The sequence below is a fragment of the Gadus chalcogrammus genome, chromosome 2 (genome assembly GCF_026213295.1).
Source record: "Gadus chalcogrammus isolate NIFS_2021 chromosome 2, NIFS_Gcha_1.0, whole genome shotgun sequence".
Taxonomy (NCBI): domain Eukaryota; kingdom Metazoa; phylum Chordata; class Actinopteri; order Gadiformes; family Gadidae; genus Gadus; species Gadus chalcogrammus.
This window is the reverse complement of record NC_079413.1, coordinates 19,216,758-19,239,319: the sequence shown is the minus strand read 5'-3', so window position 1 is coordinate 19,239,319 and position 22,562 is coordinate 19,216,758. Positions and strand designations below refer to the sequence as shown.

At 47.9% G+C, this 22,562-nt stretch overlaps 3 protein-coding genes across 4 annotated transcripts; all 3 read left to right on the top strand.

Annotated features, from left to right (window-relative positions):
* Nucleotides 1-116: 116 nt before the first annotated feature.
* On the top strand, nucleotides 117-6,072 carry ankrd54 (ankyrin repeat domain 54). Its single transcript, XM_056604853.1, has 9 exons — nucleotides 117-284; nucleotides 358-848; nucleotides 1,280-1,327; nucleotides 1,444-1,542; nucleotides 1,937-2,008; nucleotides 2,234-2,281; nucleotides 2,572-2,696; nucleotides 3,029-3,136; nucleotides 5,178-6,072. Exons 2-9 carry the CDS (start codon nucleotides 428-430, stop codon nucleotides 5,250-5,252), a joined length of 996 nt encoding a protein of 331 aa, XP_056460828.1. The 5' UTR covers nucleotides 117-284; nucleotides 358-427; the 3' UTR covers nucleotides 5,253-6,072.
* A 154-nt stretch (nucleotides 6,073-6,226) lies between these two features.
* Nucleotides 6,227-14,911, top strand: hmgxb4a (HMG box domain containing 4a). The gene is made up of 12 exons (XM_056604815.1): nucleotides 6,227-6,316; nucleotides 7,000-7,112; nucleotides 7,692-7,858; nucleotides 8,041-8,116; nucleotides 9,042-9,650; nucleotides 10,140-10,355; nucleotides 11,567-11,751; nucleotides 13,156-13,237; nucleotides 13,407-13,471; nucleotides 13,839-14,114; nucleotides 14,364-14,486; nucleotides 14,821-14,911. Exons 2-12 carry the CDS (start codon nucleotides 7,076-7,078, stop codon nucleotides 14,863-14,865), a joined length of 1,881 nt encoding a protein of 626 aa, XP_056460790.1. The 5' UTR covers nucleotides 6,227-6,316; nucleotides 7,000-7,075; the 3' UTR covers nucleotides 14,866-14,911.
* Nucleotides 14,912-15,829: 918 nt separating this feature from the next.
* si:dkeyp-69e1.8 (uncharacterized protein LOC100001340 homolog) lies at nucleotides 15,830-18,121 on the top strand. Of its 2 annotated transcripts, none has more exons than XM_056604851.1 (4): nucleotides 15,830-15,918; nucleotides 16,299-16,419; nucleotides 16,689-16,840; nucleotides 17,184-18,121. In XM_056604851.1, exons 2-4 carry the CDS (start codon nucleotides 16,395-16,397, stop codon nucleotides 18,108-18,110), a joined length of 1,104 nt encoding a protein of 367 aa, XP_056460826.1. In that variant the 5' UTR covers nucleotides 15,830-15,918; nucleotides 16,299-16,394; the 3' UTR covers nucleotides 18,111-18,121. The 2 variants fall into 2 exon arrangements, with proteins under 2 accessions (XP_056460826.1, XP_056460825.1); XM_056604850.1 differs by having other exon boundaries at nucleotides 16,686-16,840.
* Nucleotides 18,122-22,562: the final 4,441 nt, after the last annotated feature.

Genomic DNA, 22,562 nt, shown 5'->3' with positions numbered 1-22,562 from the left:
GTCCACGCCCGCCTTCCAATGTGAGTCTCTGATTGGGTCCTCGGCTGAGTCGATGCGATTGGCCAAGAACAAATAAAGAACACGGAGTCTGATTGGCTACTTGCTGGCTCCTTTACGGCAGCACAATGGGCGTGGTTTTTACTACGTTTACTCGACAGTACGGGAAACCCCGAATTATGGACATTTTGGGTCATTCTGAGACTAAATCTTTATAAATAGTGAATGAACTGCAGTATACGAGACTCCTAAAACGCTGGGGATAAATCCTCTTCTTCAATCGTGAGGTAAAACGGCTAACGCCAGCTTTAAAGTTGACTGTTGATAATGAGCATTGTATTTACTTTCTGGTTCTTCCAGACCAGCGGACCCATGCAGCGAGCCTGACCCCTGAACCCAGATCCAGCCTCCGAAGGCTCCCACCGGCGCCATGGACGGATGGAGCCCGATAGCCAGCACGGCGTCGGACCACGATCGGTCGAGCAGCGAGGGCGAGTACATGGTGGAGCCCGGGGAAGCCCCTCCGCTCGACGGGGAGGAGGAGCGGAGGAGAGGCGGGGAGACGGTGATGATGATGGCCGGGGGGACCACGACAACCACCACCACCACTTCCACCACGACCACTGGGTTCTGCCTGGGTGGGATCTCCGGGGGGAACAACATGGTGTTGGGTCGAACCGGACCGGCGGCTCAGTCCGAGCTCCGGTACCTGCACCTGCTATGGGAGCCGGGGAGGACCGACCCCGGGTCAGGGGTCGCCAGCAATAAGCTGGGGAAGGTGACCGGGGGCAGAGCCCGGCGGCTCGGCCGAGCCTCCAGGAACCTCAGCCCCATTGGGAGGGATTTATACGGTCAGTGATTCACTGTCAACATGCAGTCTGGTAGTCTCTAATAGTTATTCACTGTCACCAGGCAGTCTGGTAGTGATTCACTGTCACCATGCAGTCTGGTAGTCTCTAGTTATTATGACTGTCACCATGCAGTCTGGTAGTCTCTAGTAGTTATTCACTGTCAAAATGCTGTCTGGTAGTCTCTAGTTATTATGACTGTAACAATGCAGTCTGGTAGTCTCTAGTTATTATTCACTGTAACAAATCAGACCTGTAGTCTCTAGTAGTTAATTACCATTGCCATTATGTGCCATTATTATATTGTTATTGTCAGTGAGGGTGTTAGACAGTACTACTATCATAGTACTACTGTCTAGCACCTTCAACCTAATTTCTGTCTTGTCAATAGTGCTGTTCATCCTGACTTTTTGTTTAATTTCTCGTTATTCCAGCTATGAAGAGACTCCGAGAAGCAGCCAACGGCAACGATATAGATACGGGTATGTACGGCAAGCATTGAAGAAACATAAAGGAGCCAAATAAAAAAATCATCTTATACTAATAGTGTGTTGTACCGTTGTTGTTGTGTGTTGTGTCTCATGTTGTGTTGCTCCAGTGCGTAACCTCCTGCTCGAGGACATCGACCCGTGCGCTGCAGACGACAAGGGGAGGACCGCGCTCCACTTCTCCTCCTGCAACGGCAACGAGAGCATCGGTAGGTGGTCAGGTGGGGCGAGGCGTGGGTTGGTAGTATGTAGCTCCTCGGTGGAGCTACATACTACCTGGTCGTAGGAGAGGGGTTGTTATGGATCACGACCAAAGATGGTTTGCGATCCAGATGTAGGTGGGTCTCGACTCTGCCCCACAGAGAATCCTCGGCACACCTGAATTGTTGATGGTATTGTGCTACAGAAGTAGCGCAACCACTCTCTTAAGTAATTTAGAAGGTTTCAACATACAAGCAGTGTACAGCGACAGAGTCCAGTGAGTGGACATTAAAGAGCAGGTAGGGGTCAGGGCCTCCTGCTCAGGGATGGAGACGGGGGCAAGGCAACGGACATGTATGGCCCTCTCCGACCGTGACCTCTTTGTGTTTTCCCCGGGTGCAGTGAAGCTGCTCCTGAGCCACGGAGCAGACCCCAACCAGAGGGACGGACTGGGTAACACCCCCCTCCACCTGGGTGAGAGCAGACACACACACAGACACACAGACCGACACGCAGAAAGAAAGACGTCCATCAATATAAAATGATATGTGGTCATACTATTGTGTTTTCTTAATTATGTATCTACTGCTATCTGTAACTTTTTATCATCAGTAATCGACATTCCAATGTATAATGTAGTTGCGTGTGATGTCATTGACGCCATTTATTATAAACATTGTAAATGTGTGTATTTTCCAGCCGCCTGTACGAATCATGTGCCTGTAATCACCACGCTACTGAGAGGAGGTGAGGTCAATAAAATCCTTCTTCAAAGACTTACTTAGTAGTAACAAAGTAAATGAGTACTATTTCATATCAACAAAGAACTGCTTCATATAAAACAATTTCTTCATGCTAGCAACACCTTTTGAGAGTTGACTCAATCCCTCGCTCTCTTTCTCTCCCTATGTCACTCCCACTCTCTCTTTCTCGCACCGTCCTTTTCTCTGTTTCACTCTCTCCCTCGCTCTCCCTCTGTGTCTCTGTTTCTCTCTCTCTCCCTCTCTCTCTCCTCCCTCCCTCCCCCCCTCTCCCAGGCGCACGTGTGGATGCCCTGGATCGTGCTGGGCGGACCCCCCTCCACCTGGCGCGCTCCAAGCTCAACATCCTGCAGGACGGAGACTCCCGCAGCATCGACACGCTCAGAGGGGAGGTCACTCAGGTACCACCGCCCTCTGCTCCAAATCCTTCCAACAAATACATCTTTTGTTTCATGACATCACCAAATTATGTTGTTCTTTGCATACAAACACGGCTGCATTGGGCCAAAATATAATGTATTACACATGTTGAACCCCATGTTGTACACCGTATTTACATCATCTACTGATATTTCACATTAGGGCTGATATCAGACAGTGGACAGCGATGGCGACGGGTGCGTTTGATTCTGTTGCCTGGCTAACTCTCTGTCTGTCCGTCTGTGTCTCTCTCCCTCTCCCTCTCCCTCCCCCTCTCCCCCTATCCCTCCCTCCTGGCCTCCCTCCCTCTCAGATCATCCAGATGTTGAGGGAGTACCTGAACCTGATGGGTCACAGCGACGCCCGCGAGAGACTGGACCACATCTCGTCCCGCCTCCAGCACACGCGCACCAAACAACAGGTTGACCACACACACACACACACACACTAAACCACAGGTTACTATCACTCAGCTGTTAACACACTATACTACAACTTCTTCTTTTTCCATCTAGTCAGCATTAAACACACACCGGTACCGAACAACAGATAACTATCTTTCAGCATTTGACACACACAATACCACCTCAACTATTAGTACTACTTCTGCTTTTATTATATAGTCAGCTGTAAACAAACACACACTGATCAACTGATAACCTGTTGATCTGTTAACACATGGCCCAAACAACAGGTTACTATACAATCTGTTTATCTGTTAGAATGACACACACACACACGCACGCACGCACGCACGCGCACACACACACACCCAAACCACAGTTCACTGGGTTGCCGCTATACTTGTAATATTACAACTGCTATTACTAAGACTGTTATTATCTCATCAGCTTTTAACACACACACCCCAAACATCAGGTCTCACTTACTTATTCTACTACCACTACTACTACTACTACTATTACTACAAGGAGTAGTTTTGCCCTCTACGAAGTGTCGCAGTTGTTTTAGATTTTTGCATAACAATCCTTATCTTGCCACACCAGTCTGTTGATAAATATAATTGTCAACCAGGATCTTGGAAAATGCATAATGCATCATCCTTGTGAGAAGGTGAAATCCTCCCCCTTCTCACTGTCTCGCATTAGAGCAATTAGTATTATTATTAGTAGTAGTAGTATTAGTGTGTGTGTGTGTGTGTGTGTGTGTGTGTGTGTGTGTGTGTGTGTGTGCGTGTGTGCGTGTGCGTGTGCGTGTGTGTGTGTGTGTGTGTGTTAGATTGGGCTGGTGTAAGTGTGTGTGTGTGTTAGATTGGGCTGGTGTGTGTGTGTGTTAGATTGGGCTGGTGTAAGTGTGTGTGTGTGTTAGATTGGGCTGGTGTAAGTGTGTGTGTGTGTTAGATTGGGCTGGTGTAAGTGTGTGTGTGTGTTAGATTGGGCTGGTGTAAGTGTGTGTGTGTGTTAGATTGGGCTGGTGTAAGTGTGTGTGTGTGTTAGATTGGGCTGGTGTAAGTGTGTGTGTGTGTTAGATTGGGCTGGTGTAAGTGTGTGTGTGTGTTAGATTGGGCTGGTGTAAGTGTGTGTGTGTGTTAGATTGGGCTGGTGTAAGTGTGTGTGTGTGTTAGATTGGGCTGGTGTAAGTGTGTGTGTGTGTTAGATTGGGCTGGTGTAAGTGTGTGTGTGTGTGTTAGATTGGGCTGGTGTAAGTTGGTCTTCCGTCCCGGTAGGGGGCAGTATGGTAAGGTAGCTTAGGATCAGGGTATGTAGCTTTAGGTGAAGAATGTTCCCCCCCAACTAATGGTCTGGCCCATACGGCCTTGATTGGGCCAATTGCCATTTCCCTATTTAAGGGCTTTCTCATTTGGTGTTTGGGGCTGAAGGTGGTGCTGGCTTTACATGAGGCCAGTACGAGAGCCGTATGTTTTGGTGAGGTTATGCTATGTTTTGTTATCTTAGTTTTTGTTTGCTGACTGATGCAGCCATTTCCTTTGCTTTTGGAACGTTGCTCTATTTTTTTGTGAATGTTTTAATGAGAATTAAACTTCACTGTTCTTAGTCCTCAGTCCATTGCCCTCATTTTTGCCCACACTCGCAATTTCCAGTTGGCCGTATCCCAGATACGTGGGGCGACCAAGCCGGTCCCTCACAATCCTAACCAAACAAAGATAAGACGTCTGGGCTTTGTATTGTGAGAAGGAAAACACATTTCTTCCGGTTGACCCCACCTCGGCCCCTGATAAGGGGGGGCCGTCAGCTCCAGGGCTAGGTTGAGAGGTAGAGTCAACCTGCCTTGCTGCTGGCCTGGGCTGGCCTGGTAGAGCCTCCCTTACATGCTAGTCTCTACCACAAATAACCCAGTTGCCGATAGAGGAAATACATGCTAGTCTCTCTTCTGCATGGGCCTGTCAGACAGAAGATGACGGCTGCCTCTTGGGCCTACCTGGATAAATAAATGTCTTATTAATAAATCTGTCTGTGCTGTCTGTTTGTGTTGTCTTCCAGGTGGACGAGGTGACCGACCTGTTGGCCAGCTTCACCTCTCTCAGTCTACAGAAACAAGACCTGGGAGATAGGTAGAGACGTGTGTGTGTGTGTGTGTGTGTGTGTGTGTGTGTGTGTGTGTGTGTGTGTGTGTGTGTGTGTGTGTGTGTGTGTGTGTGTGTGTGTGTGTGTGTGTGTGTGTGTGTGTGTGTGTGTGTGTGTGTGTGTTGTCAGTTGTTCTTTGGAGGAAGTTTTATTTTATTTTACCAATGTTTTTTTGGATGAAGATTGACTGACTGTTAATGTTAACAATCTACCTACCGTTTGTAATTTATAACATGCTATGGATGGATTTGAAGATGCTTTGTTATGTCATAACTGTTTGTAAGTAAGTGGTTTATCGCTCGTAATGACGTACAATCAATTTTCACATTATGCTTTCATGACAGTGTTGATTTTTATTTGTTCTGTATTTCTAGCCATTATTTTACGAAATTTGTAGTAAGGTTATAACTCATGGTGTATTATTTATAAAGCAACATTTGAGCATCAAGCTCATGACAGATATACGAACAGTGAAGGAAAAAACCCAAAATATTCTGATGTCTTAACTCAAGATAATTCTGTTGAAGTATTGTTGATGGTTTTATTTGAGGATATTCCATATAACGCCTTGTTTAATGCCTTGCATGGTACATTAAGTGTGTTGTGTAAACTACTTGTTTAACTGTTTGTATATTGGCTTCAGTTCAATAAAAACTTTGGATAACCTTTGTATGGAGAAATACTGAACTTCCTCTATATGTGTCCCCGCACAATTTGAACATAAATAAAGTTTGAACTTGTCCACGCTTTGTTGTACTTTTCGATACCTTCTAAATTTATTTTATTTACATATTATACAATTGACAACCATTGAAATAATTATTTCGCTCCCCTAAAACTATATAATAAATAATATTATAAATAAATGTTTTCAGAATAGTGACATTTTGCGCCCCCTACCGCCTGTCGTCGTCACATCCCACTCCTGATATGGCTACTACCGCTCTCCTCCGATTGGCTTTGCCCCTTAAGCCCCGCCCCCACCAACATGCATTGTTGTTCCCCGACATCCAAGATGGCGACCGGACCCGCGTAAAATCGCTAAATTCACAGAGGTAGTACGCTTTAATAACCCGTATCCTATCCCTTTTCCCGATGGTAATACATCCCACATAGTGCAACCCATGCGCGAACACACATATGCCCGGAGTTGATCGTATGGAAGTCCCGCTTTAGCCCTCCGTAAGAGCGGCAGGGCCTCGGCTGCCGCGCCGGGCCGAGAGCCGCCCGCCGCGGCGTCGCCCTCAGACCCGCACCGCCGCGACTTCCAGCCGCACCAAGTCGGAGCGGGTTTGAAATGTCGGGAGTCCCAAGTGAATGAAAGGGGGTGTGTTTGTGTATCTCTTGCGAAAGTAGGCGGGAATGAGTGTATAAATATTGAATACTAATATTGGTCATTTAGTGGTTGAGCAGCGTTGGTTTAATGAGGCATTAGTGTTTGGGTGGTTTGCAGCCCGAAGTTGCTCTGAGCTTTCTCCACTTTACCTGATGGAGCTGGGCAGGATTCATTTGACATCCCGGTGGTACCTGTGAGTGGATCGACTGGCCGCTAGTTTTCTTTTCCACTATGTGGCTGAGTAGTTTTGCACACACTGCTGGATGTAACCGTGCAATAATTTGTGGTGATGATGATAATGTTCTGCGGTCAGTATTTAGAAGATGACGTGTTTGTTGTGTTACAAGCAAAGCTTGAATCAGGTAACTGAAATGTATGTGTCTTTCTATGTACTGTTCACAGGTCATTGTCTGGTCTGAATGCGGTCCGTAGAATCGAGGAGCTCTGAAACCACTTTGAGGAGGAGAGAGGACAGACCATGGCTTTTGAGGAGATCATCAGTAAAGGAGGAATGGGTATGGGACTCTTGTCTTCGGTGTTATTCTCTCCAGGGGGCACTCCAGTTGGTTATCAGAATGTGTGGTTTTATATATGTGTTATTATTATTTCAATCTACAGTATATTACAATTCCTGTTAGTATAGTACAGGACAGTGATTGAATCCCAGCCCAAAAGGTTCGGAGTTTGATTCCCGATGTCAACCGCCTAACCTGAATTAACTTGAAGTCACTTTGGATCAAAAGTGCAAAAGCCAATATTCTAAAGCTAAATATAAAAAAAAACAATAAATACAAATAAGTAATCAAAAAATAATTATATTCAATATATAAGACGTGTATGTCTTTATGGACAGGGGAGAGTAGACTGACCGGAGAGTGGTTTAAAGAAGAGAGGGAATGACATGGTAGCATAAGATGGCAGCCTAGTGGAAAGCCTCCCTCTAGAGACAGAGAGAGAGACACACACACACACACACACACACACACACACACACACACACACACACACACACACACACACACACACACACACACACACACACACACACGTCAAAGGTCACTGCCATAAGGATAACCTCTGTGTCCCTCCCCCAGACGTGGGCATGGAGGGGGATCGGGGCCTGGTGGCTGGCCGCAGCCAGCGGGAGAAGAGGAGGTCCTACAAAGACCTCCTGAGGGAGGAGGAGGAGATGGCAGCGCAGGTCCGAAAGACCTCCAAGAAACGACCAAAGGTTCCTCATCCCACCCCTCCATCTCGCAGGGTCTCGTTTTATTCTTCATCCGTGTGTCAAATTTCTACATTGTAGCTTTTTCATTCCATTAATCCATCTTTCCATCTGTTTCACCCCTGACCCCCACCTCAGAGATATTGGAAGATGCATTCTAAGGTGGACGTGTGAACGTGTTTCCCTAATGTCAAGCCTCCCTTTGTTTCTCTCAACAGGACTCTGAGCTGTTCCTGCTGGGAGGAGACGGCCACAAGAAGAAGAAGAAGCAAAGTGACGACTTCTATTACCGAGGTGAGAACCCCTGACTGAGGAGATCAGACAGAAGCAAACGATGACTGAAAGTTCAGACAGAAGCAAACTATGACTGAGGAGTTCAGACAGAAGCTAATGATGACCCAAGCACGCACGCACGCACGCACACACACACACACACACACACACACACACACACACACACACACACACACACACACACACACACACACACACACACACACACACACACACACACACACACACACACTCCTAGCGATACTCTGATACTTTGATCAATGCTAATCTAGAACCCTTCCTAAGTGAGCCTCCTCCACCTTCAGATGCGTGGGCTGTGAGGCAGTGAAGGGATAGTAGAGTATCTCCTGGTGAATCTCAGTGAGACGGGACTGCCACTTAGACAGTGTCCACACCATGCTGTGACTGGATTAATGCGTCCAGAGCTCTCTAGCTCTCCGAGCGTGTCCGCAAGAACAGAGCACTTGCCCCAATGTCTGGATCACAAACCATTTATTAATAATTGTTTTCTGTTATATTGGATCGTCCTCACAGTGGCCATTTTCCGATTCATCCACTGTGGAGAACACTTTGAAACAGCTCAGTTTTCGTAGTGGATGGAGATGGCCTTAGTTATGATTAATCTTTTACTGGAACACTGGAATCCGGAGGGACTATGCAGTCCCTCCGATATGCAATTCTGTAATTATCACGATACAACCTCACAATCTCAGGTGGTACCAGGTCTGTCGAGGTCTGACTTGAATGATGAAAGTGGACCAAGACATTACCTCTTTGACTTAAAAAATAAAAAGCATAAATATTTGTTAGTATTGTGGAAGGACAGAAATGCAATGTCATTTTAATGTCATTTGTTTGGTGTGTGTGTGTGCCTGCGTGTGTGTGTGTGTGTGTGTGTGTGTGTGTGCGTCATCCCGCTGCTCAGACCACGACGGCACTGGCCAGCCCGCACACAAGAAGAAGCGCAAGTCGTCGGACCGCTCACCGCAGCTCTCCTCGCTGCCCCCCCCCTCCTCCCTCTCCTCCTCCTCCTCCAACGCCACCGACACGGCCATGGGCCTCCTGCAGGCCATCACCTCCCCCCTGGCCACGGGCACGGCGCCCAGCCCCCACATGAACAAGAAGCCCTCCTACCCCTCCCTCTCCTCCAAGGACCGCAAGCACGGCTCCACCAGCGGGGGCGGGAACAGCAAAGGAGGCCACTCCTCCCACTCGCGGCCCGCCTCCTCCTCCTCGTCCTCCTCCAAGAAGCACTCCTCCTCCTCCTCCAAGTCGTCCCTGTTCCACGGCGGCAGTGGGAAGGAGGAGCCGCTGGCGCTGCGCGAGGCGGACGGCCTGAAGATGAAGCTCCTGGTGTCCCCGGAGCGCGACGGCTTCCCGGCCCCGGGGCCGCCCCCGCCGCCGCACGGCGCCAAGGGCCCCAGCCGCAAGGAGAAGGAGCGCGGGGAGCGCGGCGGGGCCCCCGGGAAGACAAAGAAGAAGGCGTCGGCGCGGGAGCCACTGCCCATCGTGGGGAAGGAGGTCGAGGTGGAGGGTAAGGAGGACATGTTGGACGTAGAGCTGCTCCGGGGAAGGGGAAGGGTCAGCTTAGAGAGGGACTCTGATTGTTTTAGAATCAGAGTCCTTTTACATGGTTTTTATTGTAGGTTTTGCGTGTTTAAGATAGAGGAGGCCTTGTAGACGTGGAGGGGGAAAGAAACGAGTTCCTACCAGAGAGAAAGAAAGGTCTATTTTAGTCTATTATTAAAATACAACACAATGTTGATAGCATTTATTTTGAATGAATCCCTCAACACAAGTACAATCTTTGCCCCTTTTGTTATATCCAGTTATAATGACACTAAATCCTAAAGCTAATCAATTACGGTAATCAATTCTGACTTATTGAGAACATTTGCATTTTTGTAGTTTAAGTTTTAAATGACTTGTCACTAGAAAGCTCTATCGTACCCTAGACCATCGAGTCTTCTTAACGGTCCGTTCCTTGGCAGACTCCTAACCAATGGGACGCTCCGCCCTGCAGGTCACTACGGTGGGGGTATGGGCGACGACAGCTCGTCGTCGGGGGGAGAGTTGGAGGCCGGGGAGTTGGTCATCGACGACTCATACACACACCTCTCCAAGAAGAAGAGCAAGAAGAGCAAGAAGTCCAAGAAGAGGAAGGACAAGGACAAGGACAAGGAGCGCGACAAGGAGAAGAGCGGCAAGGAGCGCAAGCACAGCAAGACGTCGGCATCGGGTGGGCAACCATGACAACCAAATTCAACTGTTTATATATATATATGTATACATAAATTACATGTACATTTACATTTACGAGATTTAGCAGACGCTTTTATCCAAAGCGACTTACTTTAAGTACATTTGTCAGAAGAAAGACAAACAACAATATATCGCTGTGGGTACAGTAAGGATGTTCATAGAAACAAGTGCCAAGCACTAACCATCACTAGGTTAAGCACCAGCCAAAGAACCCGGATTTTGTCACTTTTTACTTTGATGAGATGGTTAAACTTCATACATTTAGCAGTTGCTTTGGTTGAAGCTACTTATAACTAGGGCTGGGTAAGAATATCGATTCATCGATGCACTGCAATTTAAAAAGAAGCATACTCACTCATTGTAATCAAGAAGTGACTGTGCCTAAATGTAAATGCCCTTTTACATTTTGTCCATGTTACTTTTGTGCTGCAAGTTTAGCTCAGCAATAATACTATACAATGGTGTATTCCCTTTTTGCTAGTTAAAGCACAATGGAATGGTTAATTATTTTTGAAATGGTTAATTCTAAATAATATTTAGGTATTTTTTTCATCTGCACGTATTATTGTATCGATATCGAAGCAAGTGGATAAATATCAAACCGAATCGAATCTATATCGAATCAAGACCTAAAGAATCTAATTGAATTGAATTGTGAGGTACCTGGCAATACCCAGCCCTACTTATAACAGTGGGTTATTTCCTCTTAGACCTTGTATTTCTAAATATATTAAATATTAATTTAACATTACAAATTATGTTTAGTAATTTATAATATAGATTAAATGTTTGTAATGTAAATGTTGCCATCATATCTGCAGTGCATTCTTTTAGTTTTTTTAATTGAATCCATACTAGAAGGTAGGTTCAATTGTGGTTCTTCAAACTCCCCCAATAGTCCAGGGAATTGCAAACCGCTGTTCCACACACACGTCTGAAGCAGCTCTGATATCACAGCTGAACTGTTAGTGCGTGGCACTCGGTTCTGTGAACATCCTTACCGTACCAGCAGAGATGTATTGTTGTTTGTCTTTCTTCTGACAAATGGACTTATTGTAAGTCGCTATGATAAAAAGTGTCTCCTGCATGCCCTACATGTAAATGTAAGGCATTTACATGAGAGAGCTGCCGAACCAGCTCTCTCCCGTTCACAGGGTTTTACTGACCTTGTGTCCCCGGTCCCCCCAGACGTGTCCAGGGGCCACGGCCACGGGCACCCCACGGTGAGCCACAGCGCGGTGGGGCCCATGTATGCCATGAACGCCCCCCTGCCCCCCCATCCGCACCACCCCCACCATCAGCCCCCCGGGGAGGCCCCCCCGGACAAGAAGAAGAAGGAGAAGGAGAAGCACGGCAAGGACAAGGACAAGGTAGTAGTAAAGTGGAGGGGTCAAAGGAGGAGGTGTTAGTAAAGGGGAGGGGTCAAAGGAGGAGGTGGTAGTAAAGGGGAGGGGTCAAAGGAGGAGGTGGTAGTAAAGGGGAGGGGTCAGAGGAGGAGGTTGTAGTAAAGGGGAGGGGTCAAAGGAGGAGGTGGTAGTAAAGGGGAGGGATCAGAGGAGGAGGTGGTAGTAAAGGGGAGGGGTCAAAGGAGGAGGTGGTAGTAAAGGGGAGGGGTCAAAGGAGGAGGTGGTAGTAAAGGGGAGGGGTCAAAGGAGGAGGTTGTTAGTAAAGGGGAGGTGGTGGTAGTAAAGGGGAGGGGTCAAAGCAGGACGTGGTAGTAAAGGGGAGGGGTCAAAGGAGGAGGTGGTAGTAAAGGGAGGCGTCAAAGGAGGAGGTGGTAGTAAAGGGGAGGGGTCAAAGGAGGAGGTGGTAGTAAAGGGGAGGGGTCAAAGGAGGAGGTGGTAGTAAAGGGGAGGGGTCAAAGGAGGAGGTGGTAGTAAAGGGGAGGGGTCAGAGGAGGAGGTGGTAGTAAAGGGGAGGGGTCAGAGGAGGAGGTGGTAGTAAAGGGGAGGGGTCAAAGGAGGAGGTGGTAGTAAAGGGGAGGGATCAGAGGAGGAGGTGGTAGTAAAGGGGAGGGGTCAAAGGAGGAGGTGGTAGTAAAGGGGAGGGATCAGAGGAGGAGGTGGTAGTAAAGGGGAGGGGTCAAAGGAGGAGGTGGTAGTAAAGGGGAGGGATCAGAGGAGGAGGTGGTAGTAAAGGGGAGGGGTCAAAGGAGGAGGTGGTAGTAAAGGGGAGGGGTCAGAGGAGGAGGTGGTAGTAAAGGGGAGGGGTCAAAGGAGGAGGTGGTAGTAAAGGGGAGGTGGTGGTAGTAAAGGGGAGGGGTCAAAGGAGGAGGTGGTAGTAAAGGGGAGGGGTCAGAGGAGGAGGTGGTAGTAAAGGGGGGCGTCAGGGGTCATTCACTGACATCAGCCATCTGAGTCTGCGGTAAAATAAAATGTAGAATTATGTGGGGTTTTTTCCCACTATTTTCTAAATGTTTGTTGTTTACCGAGTTAGCTGCTGTGTGTTGTTGTGTGGACTCCTGATCCGTGGATGCTGTAATTAAACACACATTTTATTGAACCCTATCAACTAGCATTATCAATTCTACAGTAATTCTAATTAGTTTATGTTGTTCTCAGAGTTCGCTGGGATTTTTTATTTGTTTTGGTTTTACCGGCTGAAAATAAGTTTACATTTATTATACGTTATTTTTTATTATTACACGCACAACAACAGACGTGATTCACAATGCTTTAAAGTAACAACATAAGCCCCAACCGTAACCTGTGGTTGGTGGTACACCCTTAACTTAGCGAATCATCATCCTCATCTTCTTCTCCTGCTGTGCCTCTCAGCCAAAGAAGAAGAACACGACAGCCTATCAGGTGTTCTGTAAGGAGTACCGCGTCAACATCAACGCGGAGCAGCCCGGCCTCGGTGAGTGCTACCATGACTCAGACCTGAATTCAGAGGCGTGTCCCACAGCAGCGGGCGGGGCCAGACCCCCTCCCTGAAGGAGGGTTCAGGTCGCGTGGACGTTGGGGGTGGCATCACAGTCCTCAAAACAAAAGCCATTGAATCCCCTTCTCTGTGTTTGTGTATCCAGTGTTCGGGGAGCTCAGCAAGAGGCTAGCAGAGGTGTGGAAGGCCATGCCTGAGAAAGACAAGCTGGTGGGTGTTGCCTGAAAACATGCATCAAAAGGATCGCCTGTTCTCCCTGGCACTCGCTCCAGCAGTGGCACTGACCTGCTTTGTGTGTGTGTGTGTGTGTGTGTGTGTGTGTGTGTGTGTGTGTGTGTGTGTGTGTGTGTGTGTGTGTGTGTGTGTGTGTGTGTGTGTGTGTGTGTGTGTGTGTGTGTGTGTGTGTGTGTGTGTTTCCTGACCTGTGTGTGTTTCCGGACCTGTGTGTGTGTTTCCGGACCTGTGTGTGTCTTGACCTATGTGTGTTTCCTGACTCCTGACCTGTGTGTGTGTGTCTCCTGACGTGTGTGTGTGTGTGTGTGTTTCCTGACCTGTGCGTCTGTGTGTGTGTGTGTAGGTATGGAGACAGAAGGCTCAGTACCTTCAGCACAAGCAGAACAAGGCAGAGGCCACCACGGTGAAGCGCAGCACCTCCACCGACACCAAGAGCAAAGGGGCCCTGAAGAGTGTGGGCGGGGCCACGGGCCTGGGGTCCCCCTCCAGGGGCTCCGCCGCCGGCCTGTCGCTGTCCCCCGCCCGCATCCCGGAGGTGGACCCCATCGACGCCGCCGCACACCTTCAGCTGCTCGGGGAGTCGCTGTCCCTGATTGGACACCGGCTACAGGAAACCGAGGTGGGCACACAGACAGACAGACAGACGCAGAGACACACTCACACACACACCCACACACTTTTCTAGTTTTACCTCTGACTGGCCTTCTGTGCATTAACTGAATATTATTCTTATTGTTTGTTATAGCATTTTTATAACGACGCCTCGTTTTATTTGTCCTGTGAGGCTGTAGACTAATTCTCACATTTTTGACGTTGTGTATCCGTCTGTCTGCCTGATGTTCTAATAACCCCGGTGTGTGTCTCTCAGGGCATGGTGGCGGTCTCGGGTAGCCTGTCGGTCCTCCTGGACTCCATCCTGTGTGCCCTGGGGCCCCTGACCTGTCTCACCGCTCAGATCCCTCAGCTCAACGGCTGTCCTCGGAACGTCCTGGTGCGTCTTCCTTAGACGAGTAACCCGTTTTACTCAAGCTTTGACTTTCAGTCTTTTGTCTTGGAATGTACTATATCAATAAAGTTACTGTCAGCCTATAATATTATCAGTTATTAGTAATTATTAGTTGAGTATTATCTTTAGTTTTCAATCAATCAATAAATTAATGTTGGGAATCAGTCATAGAATAAAACATCAAACAAAATAGTAATAAAATAAAGCCGATAATTAAAGAACATCGTTGATCATTCCAATAATAAATACTCCATATTCCATCTTAAAGAAAGAAGCTAATGCTAACCAGAACTTTCCCTCCATTCTCTTCCCTCCTCAGTCCAACACGCTGGACAACGTGGCCTACATCATGCCCGGCCTGTGAGGGCACCCCCACTAGCTTCAGTTGTCGGTCAAGACGAAGCTAGCTAACGTCGGTCGGCGGTCAAGACGAAGCTAGCCTCTAGCACTCAAGACGACGCTCACTTAGCTTGGTTTTCACGATGGTGCTAGTATTTGTTAGCGGTGAAAGCTAAGCTAGCGTTCGAAAAACGCCAAAACAAAAAAACGTCCGTTAGCCATGATGACCGCTAGCGTCGGTTGGCGCCACCTGGTGGCCGAGCAGACAACCAGTTTGAGTACAAACGTCGTTCTTCTTGAATGGCCATCAATACACAGGCTTTTAATCAGGCCACGAAAGAATATGTGGATATTTTTTAGTTTTTAAATAGTATTTTTCAAAAAAGAAATGTTCTTTTTGTAATTGTTATACTTTTAAAGGAAACCTATTTTGCCTAGCTCTCCCTCGGCACGAATGCTCGGTTTTACTGTTGTAATATGGTGTGTGTTTTCTTAATGGGTGTGCCCACGTTTCTATGTGTGTGTGTGTGTGTGTGTGTGTGTGTGTGTGTGTGTGTGTGTGTGTGTGTGTGTGTGTGTGTGTGTGTGTGTGTGTGTGTGTGTGTGTGTGTGTGTGTGTGTGTGTGTGTGTGTGTGTGTGTGTGTGTTAGTGTGTTGGGATGCAGAAAGTGTTTGATTGCCACTGTTACGACCAAGGCAGGTTTGTTGTGTACAAAGCGTGTATGTTTAACAGTGTCAGATGATGGTCGCAGACCGGTTATCTTTTCTACTTGTGTGTACAGATACAGTTTGGACGGGGTCCGGGTATTTTACTGGACATCAACATAATATATTTCACAACTTATTTTTCATTCATATACTTGATGCTATGCTGTTAAATATTTGCTATGACCCGATGTTTGCAGCTTTTAAATCCACCAAGGACTTTGCTCTGTTGAGCCTTTTATGAGGAGCCTGTACAACACAACTACACACTGACTGTAAGATACCCCAAATACTGACATTAAACACGTTTTTCAAGAAAATGATCTGTATGTCTCTGCTAGATTTCACCTTGGATCTGGACTATTGTTTGAAGGTAAGGAACATTAATCCCCTTCCAAACACAATGGCATTAATTGCGCTTTAGATCTTTTCAAACTACATAAAGTAAAATTGAGGCTATTAAAAGTAGGCTATGAGATGGTAGAAGAACAAACAACCTACTGGCAATAAGCTACATTTGACATTCACTGGTAGGCCTAATTAAATAGCAAATTATTTAGTGGTAAATAAATAATTTAACAAAAATATACAGATACAATAAAAAGTAAGAAAACGAAACCAAAACAAATAAACTCATAGCCTAAAGTTTATCCTCTGGGTATGTAGCCGTTATGATTGTGTTCTCATAGATATTAATACACACACACACACACGCACCGTGGAAGGTATGTGACTCTCTGGGGTGTTTGGCAGACCGGTTCACGCCACAGTGACGGCAGGCGGGGCTGAGAACGAGGAAGTAGATCCAGACTGTCTGAGTTTTATGACCATAACAAGAGGAGCAGCAGGATGGACGAGGAGGCATCACAGCACGGTAGGCCAGGAGAAATCAGTCCCTAGATATAAACGCATTGTCCCTGCGTAAGTTGTTAGGTTTTAAACAGATAGTCAGTAGAGATGTTGAACGTCCCCTTCATAAGAGACTGCGGGGGGTCGCCCATCAGCGCGAATAGAACGGCGTCATGTCTAAACTGCTTGCTAGTAACACGTCCACCATGTTTATCGTACCACGTCAGACTTAACGAAATCCCGATAACAAATGAGCAAACCAACTCGTTTCTTGTCATGTTGTGTATTAAGAAGAACCGGAGCTCCGGCTGGTGCTACTGGGCCGAGCCGGGGCAGGGCAGAGCTCGGCCGGAGACGCCATCCTTGGCCGGCCAGCCTTCCAAAGCGGGGAGGACGTTGCTGGTGCCCAGTGTCAGAGGCACAGAGGCCGGGTCGGGGGGCGACAGGTGAGGCTATGGACCTCCTGAGAAAATGCGACTCACTTATGGCCAGATGGAGGAAAGCTTTTATTATTATTTTATTTAATCTATTTAGGGCTGAGGAACATTAAGTAGTTCCTCTATTCATCATTTCACAATATTTGCAAATATTGTTTAGTCATATTTTCTCTCTCTCTCTCTCTCTCTCTCTCTCTCTCTCTCTCTCTCTCTCTCTCTCTCTCTCCCCCTCTCTCTCTCCCCCTCTCTCTCTCCCCCCTCTCTCTCTCCCCCTCTCTCTCTCCCCCTCTCTCTCTCCCCCTCTCTCTCTCCCCCTCTCTCTCTCCCCTCTCTCTCTCCCCCTCTCTCCCAGGTCGTCGTGGTGACCGTTCCAGACTGGTTCAGCCCCCGGGCTCCTCCTCCAGAGGAGGCGCGGGCGCTGGTCTCCTCCTTCGTGGCCCTCTCCTCCCCGGGGCCCCACGCCTTCCTGCTCTGTGTCCCCGGGGACCAGCCCCCGGACGGGGAGGAGCGGGCCCTCGCCGCCCTGGAGCTCATCCTGGGGCCCCTGGCCGTCACCGCCCACACCCTGGTGCTCTTCACCCGCGGGGAGGAGAAGGAGGAGGAGGAGGAGGAGGAGGTGAAGACGCTGGAGGAGCTCCTCTCCACCCGACGCCAGGACCTCCTGGAACTGGTTGACTCCTGTGGGGGCCGGTACCACGCCCTGAGGGGGGCCGGGGGAAGAGGAGGAGCTGAGGGGGGGGAGGAGGAGGAGGAGGAGAAGCAGAGGAGGAGGAGTGTGCAGGAGCTGCTGAAGAAGGTGCAGCGGGCGCTGGGGGAGAGCGAAGAGGATTTCTTCACGTGCGCTCTGTACGAGGAGGCGGGGGGGAGGGTGAGGCGGAGGCAGGAGCAGCTCGCCCTGGAGAGGAGAGAGAGAGCCGTACGGGGGGGAATCGAGGAGGAGGAGCCTGGGGCCCACGAGGCAGAAGGAGCAGAGCAGGAGGAGCGAGAGTGGGAGGCGGCGGCGAGGAGCGTGGTGGACCTGGACGTGGACGTGGGCGGGGTTCTGGCCTCCCTGGCCGTCTCCCCCGCCTCCCCCCCTCCCTCCCTGCTGTGGGGGCTGTGGGAGAGGCTCCTGGGTTGGCTCCGCAGGGTCCCCGGGCTGGTCCGGCCCGAGGCGCTGCTGGGGTCCCTGGTGGGGCTCTTCGTCGGGGGGCCCATCGGGAGGATGCTGGGGGCCACGGCCGGGTCGGTGGCCACCGAGGTGAAGAGACGGAAAGAGAAAGAGCAGAAAACCAAATAGGGAGGGAGGGAGGGAGGGAGAGATGGAGAGAGAGAGAGAGAGAGAGAGAGAGAGAGAGAGAGAGAGAGAGAGAGAGAGAGAGAGAGAGAGAGAGAGAGAGAGAGAGAGAGAGAGAGAGAGAGAGAGAGAGAGAGAGAGAGAGAGAGAGAGAGAGAGAGAGAGAGAGAGAGAGAGTACACCCTCTGTCAGCTTGTGTTTTTGCGGTGCACATTATTTATACTTGCGTTTGGTGTTAACGTGAACACAAGGGGGCGCCATAGCGTTTTCAAAATCCCAAACTCACACCAATCTAGAAAAACTGGCAGCCTTTCTTCAAACTACTCCGTTAAACAAGTCACAGAAATCATCTGATGGTGTATCCTACTCGACCAATCAGCATTTATTTGAGGTGAACTACCATGGATAAATTATACTGTGGATCTGGGTGGCATGCTGACGGACAATTACAAACCAACCTTATGCCAATTGTACTCACTGTTTATACATTATGCTGCAACAGCCACGGCGAGAACCTTTACAGTCATTTCACTGCAATGCTAAGAGCTTAAGCTACATAACTGTGTTCAGCTGAACTGCTTAAACCTTTAAAGTATTTATGGTATAGTGTTACATTTATATTGTACTGTTATTAAGAGAATAGTGCCTTTTCTGGAGTCACATTGTTGCAACGTCCTCAGAGGCCTGGAGTTGGCTGCAGTTCCTGTCTCCGCCACACGGGGGCGGCAGAGACCTCGTATCGACCTGCTGACTTTGCGTCATCCCCGTGTGTTTGTTGGAGGGTCTTTAACCCTCAAATAAAAATAAAGGCTTTATAAATGTCGACTATTCTGGGATTTGCACCAGACCATTGAAAGAGCTGAATGCTGCAACTCAATGTGCAGAGACAACGTTTGCAAAAATGCCGCAAACTGTCTTCCAATGACGATAATAAATCAAGAGAGCAAGAGAGAAAGACGGGGAAATGAAGTATTTTATTTTGATAGTATTTAATGGTCCCTAGAATACAAAAGCTGATACCAAATTTTGTGTTAATCTTTCGTCAATGTATATGTGTCAACCTTCATGAATAAATACACGGAGGCACCATTAAGTGATGATCTCCACTATGTTAGAGTCCTCTGAAGAACGGATCTGTTTATTACGGGATGTTGATCTGAAGGTTTAGACTCCCAAAACAAAAACAGGCCTGGGTGATTCCAACAACGCCCAGAGCCGACCGAACAAGCCTCACTCCCATACACGCACGCGCGCACGCACGCATACACAAACTCACACACGCACATGCACGCAGGTTATGGTTGAGACATGATGTAATTGATACCCTGCTAAAACCATCGGTCACAACCCATCCTTACAGTTACAATCCAATCCCTCTCTCTCTCTCTCTCTCTCTCTCTCTCTCTCTCTCTCTCTCTCTCTCTCTCTCTCTCTCTCTCTCTCTCTCTCTCTCTCTCTCTCTCTCTCTCTCTCTCTTCATCTCCATTGGTTACCGACGGGGATCTGTCTATTCCGCAGCTCGCACTGGGTGTGGGTGGTCCGACTGGGGTGGGCGGGAGAGGGAGAGTGAATTAGCTCGGCTCTCGTGTTTCCCGAAAAAAACAGGGCGCAAGGAGAGAGAGAGAGTGAGGGAGTGAGGGAGAGAGAGAGAGAGAGAGAGAGAGAGAGAGAGAGAGAGAGAGAGAGAGAGAGAGGGGGCGAGCGAATGGGAGCGTATGCAAGAAGAGAGAGAGAGAGCGAGAGAGAGAGAGAGCGAGAGAGAGAGAGAGTGGGAGAGAGACAAAGGCGCAGAACACACTCGGAGAGACCCCACATCTGTCCTCCAGATGTGGCCTCCAAAGTCTGACAGGAGGGGAAAAAATAAAGTTTTAAAAGTAGAGGAAAATTGGTGCTAAAGACTTTTTTATTGTTGAGGATTACACGTGCGGGGCGAGATTGACTACGGTGCGCGCGGCCGCGGGGCCCGGGGTGCGCGCCCCCGTGGAGAGTCGCCGCAGCTCAGACCCCTGAAGCGGCAATAAAACGTGCACGCGCACGAGCCTACCGCGCGTCACACACACCTGTCCAAACACCAGCGCGTCTTAGCGGCTCTGAGGAGGGAGAGGAGTAATGGTGTGTTCCGCACATTGCAGGGAGATTAGGAGGATTGCTTTTATTGGTTTTCCTCCCGCTGGGGCATTTCCCTGAGAGGAGTAAGAGACTAACAGACTGGGGTGTGTGTGTGTGTGTGTGTGTGTGTGTGTGTGTGTGTGTGTGTGTGTGTGTGTGTGTGTGTGTGTGTGTGTGTGTGTGTGTGTGTGTGTGTGTGTGTGTGTGCGTGCGTGCGTGCGTGCGTGTGTGTGTGTGCGTGTGCATGTGTGTGTGTCAAAATGCGACGCGTAGGCCTAAAGACGCAACAAATCAAGCAGACCACGCGATCCCATTTGTCTGCAGCCGTGACCTCCGGGGCCGGTGAGTTGTTTTAAACGCCTCTCTCCTCCAGTCCTTCCGCGGCTCCCCGGGGCCCAGGGGCCCCGACGAAGCGTCGGTTCTGCTGGAAACACGGATTCGGTTACTCCTTTATGAGTTGGACTCCTATACGGAGATCGACCGCTGTGTTTTGCTTTATCACATTTTGCAGCGGGCCTCGATGGATATTGGCGAGTGTATAATTGATCATCAGCGTCTAAGAGAAATTACAAAGCAACAAATTGTACCGATTCGAAAAAATAAATAATAAATAATAATAAAATAATAAAGTATATAATTTTGAAATAGGATGAAATATTTGGGTGATATTTTTTTTTCTGAATAATGTACAAAACAATGATTGAATAATGTACAATAATAAACATGTCTTTCATTAATATTTAGCTCTGTGTGTAAGAATATCTCAATTTAGGCCTAATATACGATTTAAATTAAAGAATAAAAAAAGAAAGAAAGAAAAATGAAAAAATAAGAAACATCCTACAATTAATTGTATTTGCAAGCAACGCCTTTAATTCCAAAAGTGAAGGAATTTAAAACTTAAATTAAACGATTTGTCCTTCAAACCCTGGTTTCGCGCCAACAGCACAGCGCTGTCCGGCAACGGACACGTGCTCCTCTTCCTCTGCGCGTGTCCGCTCTGAGCGCGCTCATCTTCTCCTTTTCTCATCTTCTTCTTTACTTATAGCCCTCCGCTCCTTCCTGCGAGCGCGTGGGCGAGGATTGTTTATTAAGCACACAGGAATTAATACAGAACACTGTGTGTGTGTGTGTGTGTGTGTGCGTGTGTGTGTGTGTGTGTGTGTGTGTGTGTGTGTGTGTGTGTGTGTGTGTGTGTGTGTGTGTGTGTGTGTGTGTGTGTGTGTGTGTGTGTGTCTCTGTTTGTGTGTGCCAGCGTGCATGTGTAAAACTATATATATATTTTTTAAGTCTATTATAGCAGCATCAACTCTTTTCTATAAAGCAAAAATACAGAATGATGGACAAAATCAGGACACAAAGCTAAATGTATATATAAGAGCATATTTTAACGTTAATTTATTAATCTGTTTTATTTAATAATAAAACAATTGAATTTTTATTTTAAAATAGCGTTGGCCTCCATAACTTCTGCAACGATAAATACACACACACACACACATAAACAGACACACACGTCAACAGACACGCACACACACACACACACACCCACACACAGAGACATACATGTAAACACACACACACGCACACATAAATAATACAAAATAGTATACACACACGAATCACACACGTTAACCCACACACACTTAAATAATGCAAAACAATACAAACACACATACACACAAACACAGAAGTGCTAATTTCACGTGTAAATGCTCTACCGCATGCACACACACACACACACACACACACATACACACACACACACACACACACACACATTTCTATGAAGAATGTCAGTGACTGTGAAGCCCTGCATTATTATTGTGTCACTTCAGATAGAGGTGTCTGCTGAGTGAGAAGATACACAACAGCTACACACAGTGAGGATATACACAACAGTAACACCACACAGTGAATATACACAACAGTAACAACACGCAGTGAAGATACACAACAGTTACACAACACAGTGAAGATACACAACAGTAACACTCAAGGTGAGGATACACAGCATTTACACCACAGTGAAGATACACAACAGTTACACCGCAGTGAAGATACACAACAGTTACACCATACAGTGAGAAATAAACAAAAGTTACACCACAGAGTGAAGTTAGTTACACCACAATAACAACCAAAGCAGACGTTAACATCGGAGCGACTGTAAGAGTTTTCCAAATTTCAAGGTCCGAGTTTTTATTAAAAACCAGACAGAGTCGAGTCGAGACCAGAAGAAGAGAGAAAGGCAGACTCACTCGTTCACTGTGGCCCCAAGGGCTCAGTCACTCATTCACTCAGTCACTCATCTACAAATTCACACATCCACATATTCCCTCATCC

Bases quoted from the DNA above. Each gene is read 5' to 3' on its own strand.
- ankrd54 (XM_056604853.1), top strand. From the start codon at position 428: ATGGACGGATGGAGCCCGATAGCCAGCACGGCGTCGGACCACGATCGG. The intron at 1,328-1,443 runs GTATGTACGGCA...GTGTTGCTCCAG, and splicing joins CGGCAACGATATAGATACGG to TGCGTAACCTCCTGCTCGAG. The intron at 1,543-1,936 runs GTAGGTGGTCAG...CCCCGGGTGCAG, and splicing joins CAACGGCAACGAGAGCATCG to TGAAGCTGCTCCTGAGCCAC.
- hmgxb4a (XM_056604815.1), top strand. From the start codon at position 7,076: ATGGCTTTTGAGGAGATCATCAGTAAAGGAGGAATGG. The intron at 8,117-9,041 runs GTGAGAACCCCT...CCCGCTGCTCAG, and splicing joins TGACGACTTCTATTACCGAG to ACCACGACGGCACTGGCCAG. The intron at 13,238-13,406 runs GTGAGTGCTACC...TTGTGTATCCAG, and splicing joins CGCGGAGCAGCCCGGCCTCG to TGTTCGGGGAGCTCAGCAAG.
- si:dkeyp-69e1.8 (XM_056604850.1), top strand. From the start codon at position 16,395: ATGGACGAGGAGGCATCACAGCACG. The intron at 16,420-16,685 runs GTAGGCCAGGAG...TTGTGTATTAAG, and splicing joins CGAGGAGGCATCACAGCACG to AAGAACCGGAGCTCCGGCTG. The intron at 16,841-17,183 runs GTGAGGCTATGG...CCTCTCTCCCAG, and splicing joins GCCGGGTCGGGGGGCGACAG to GTCGTCGTGGTGACCGTTCC.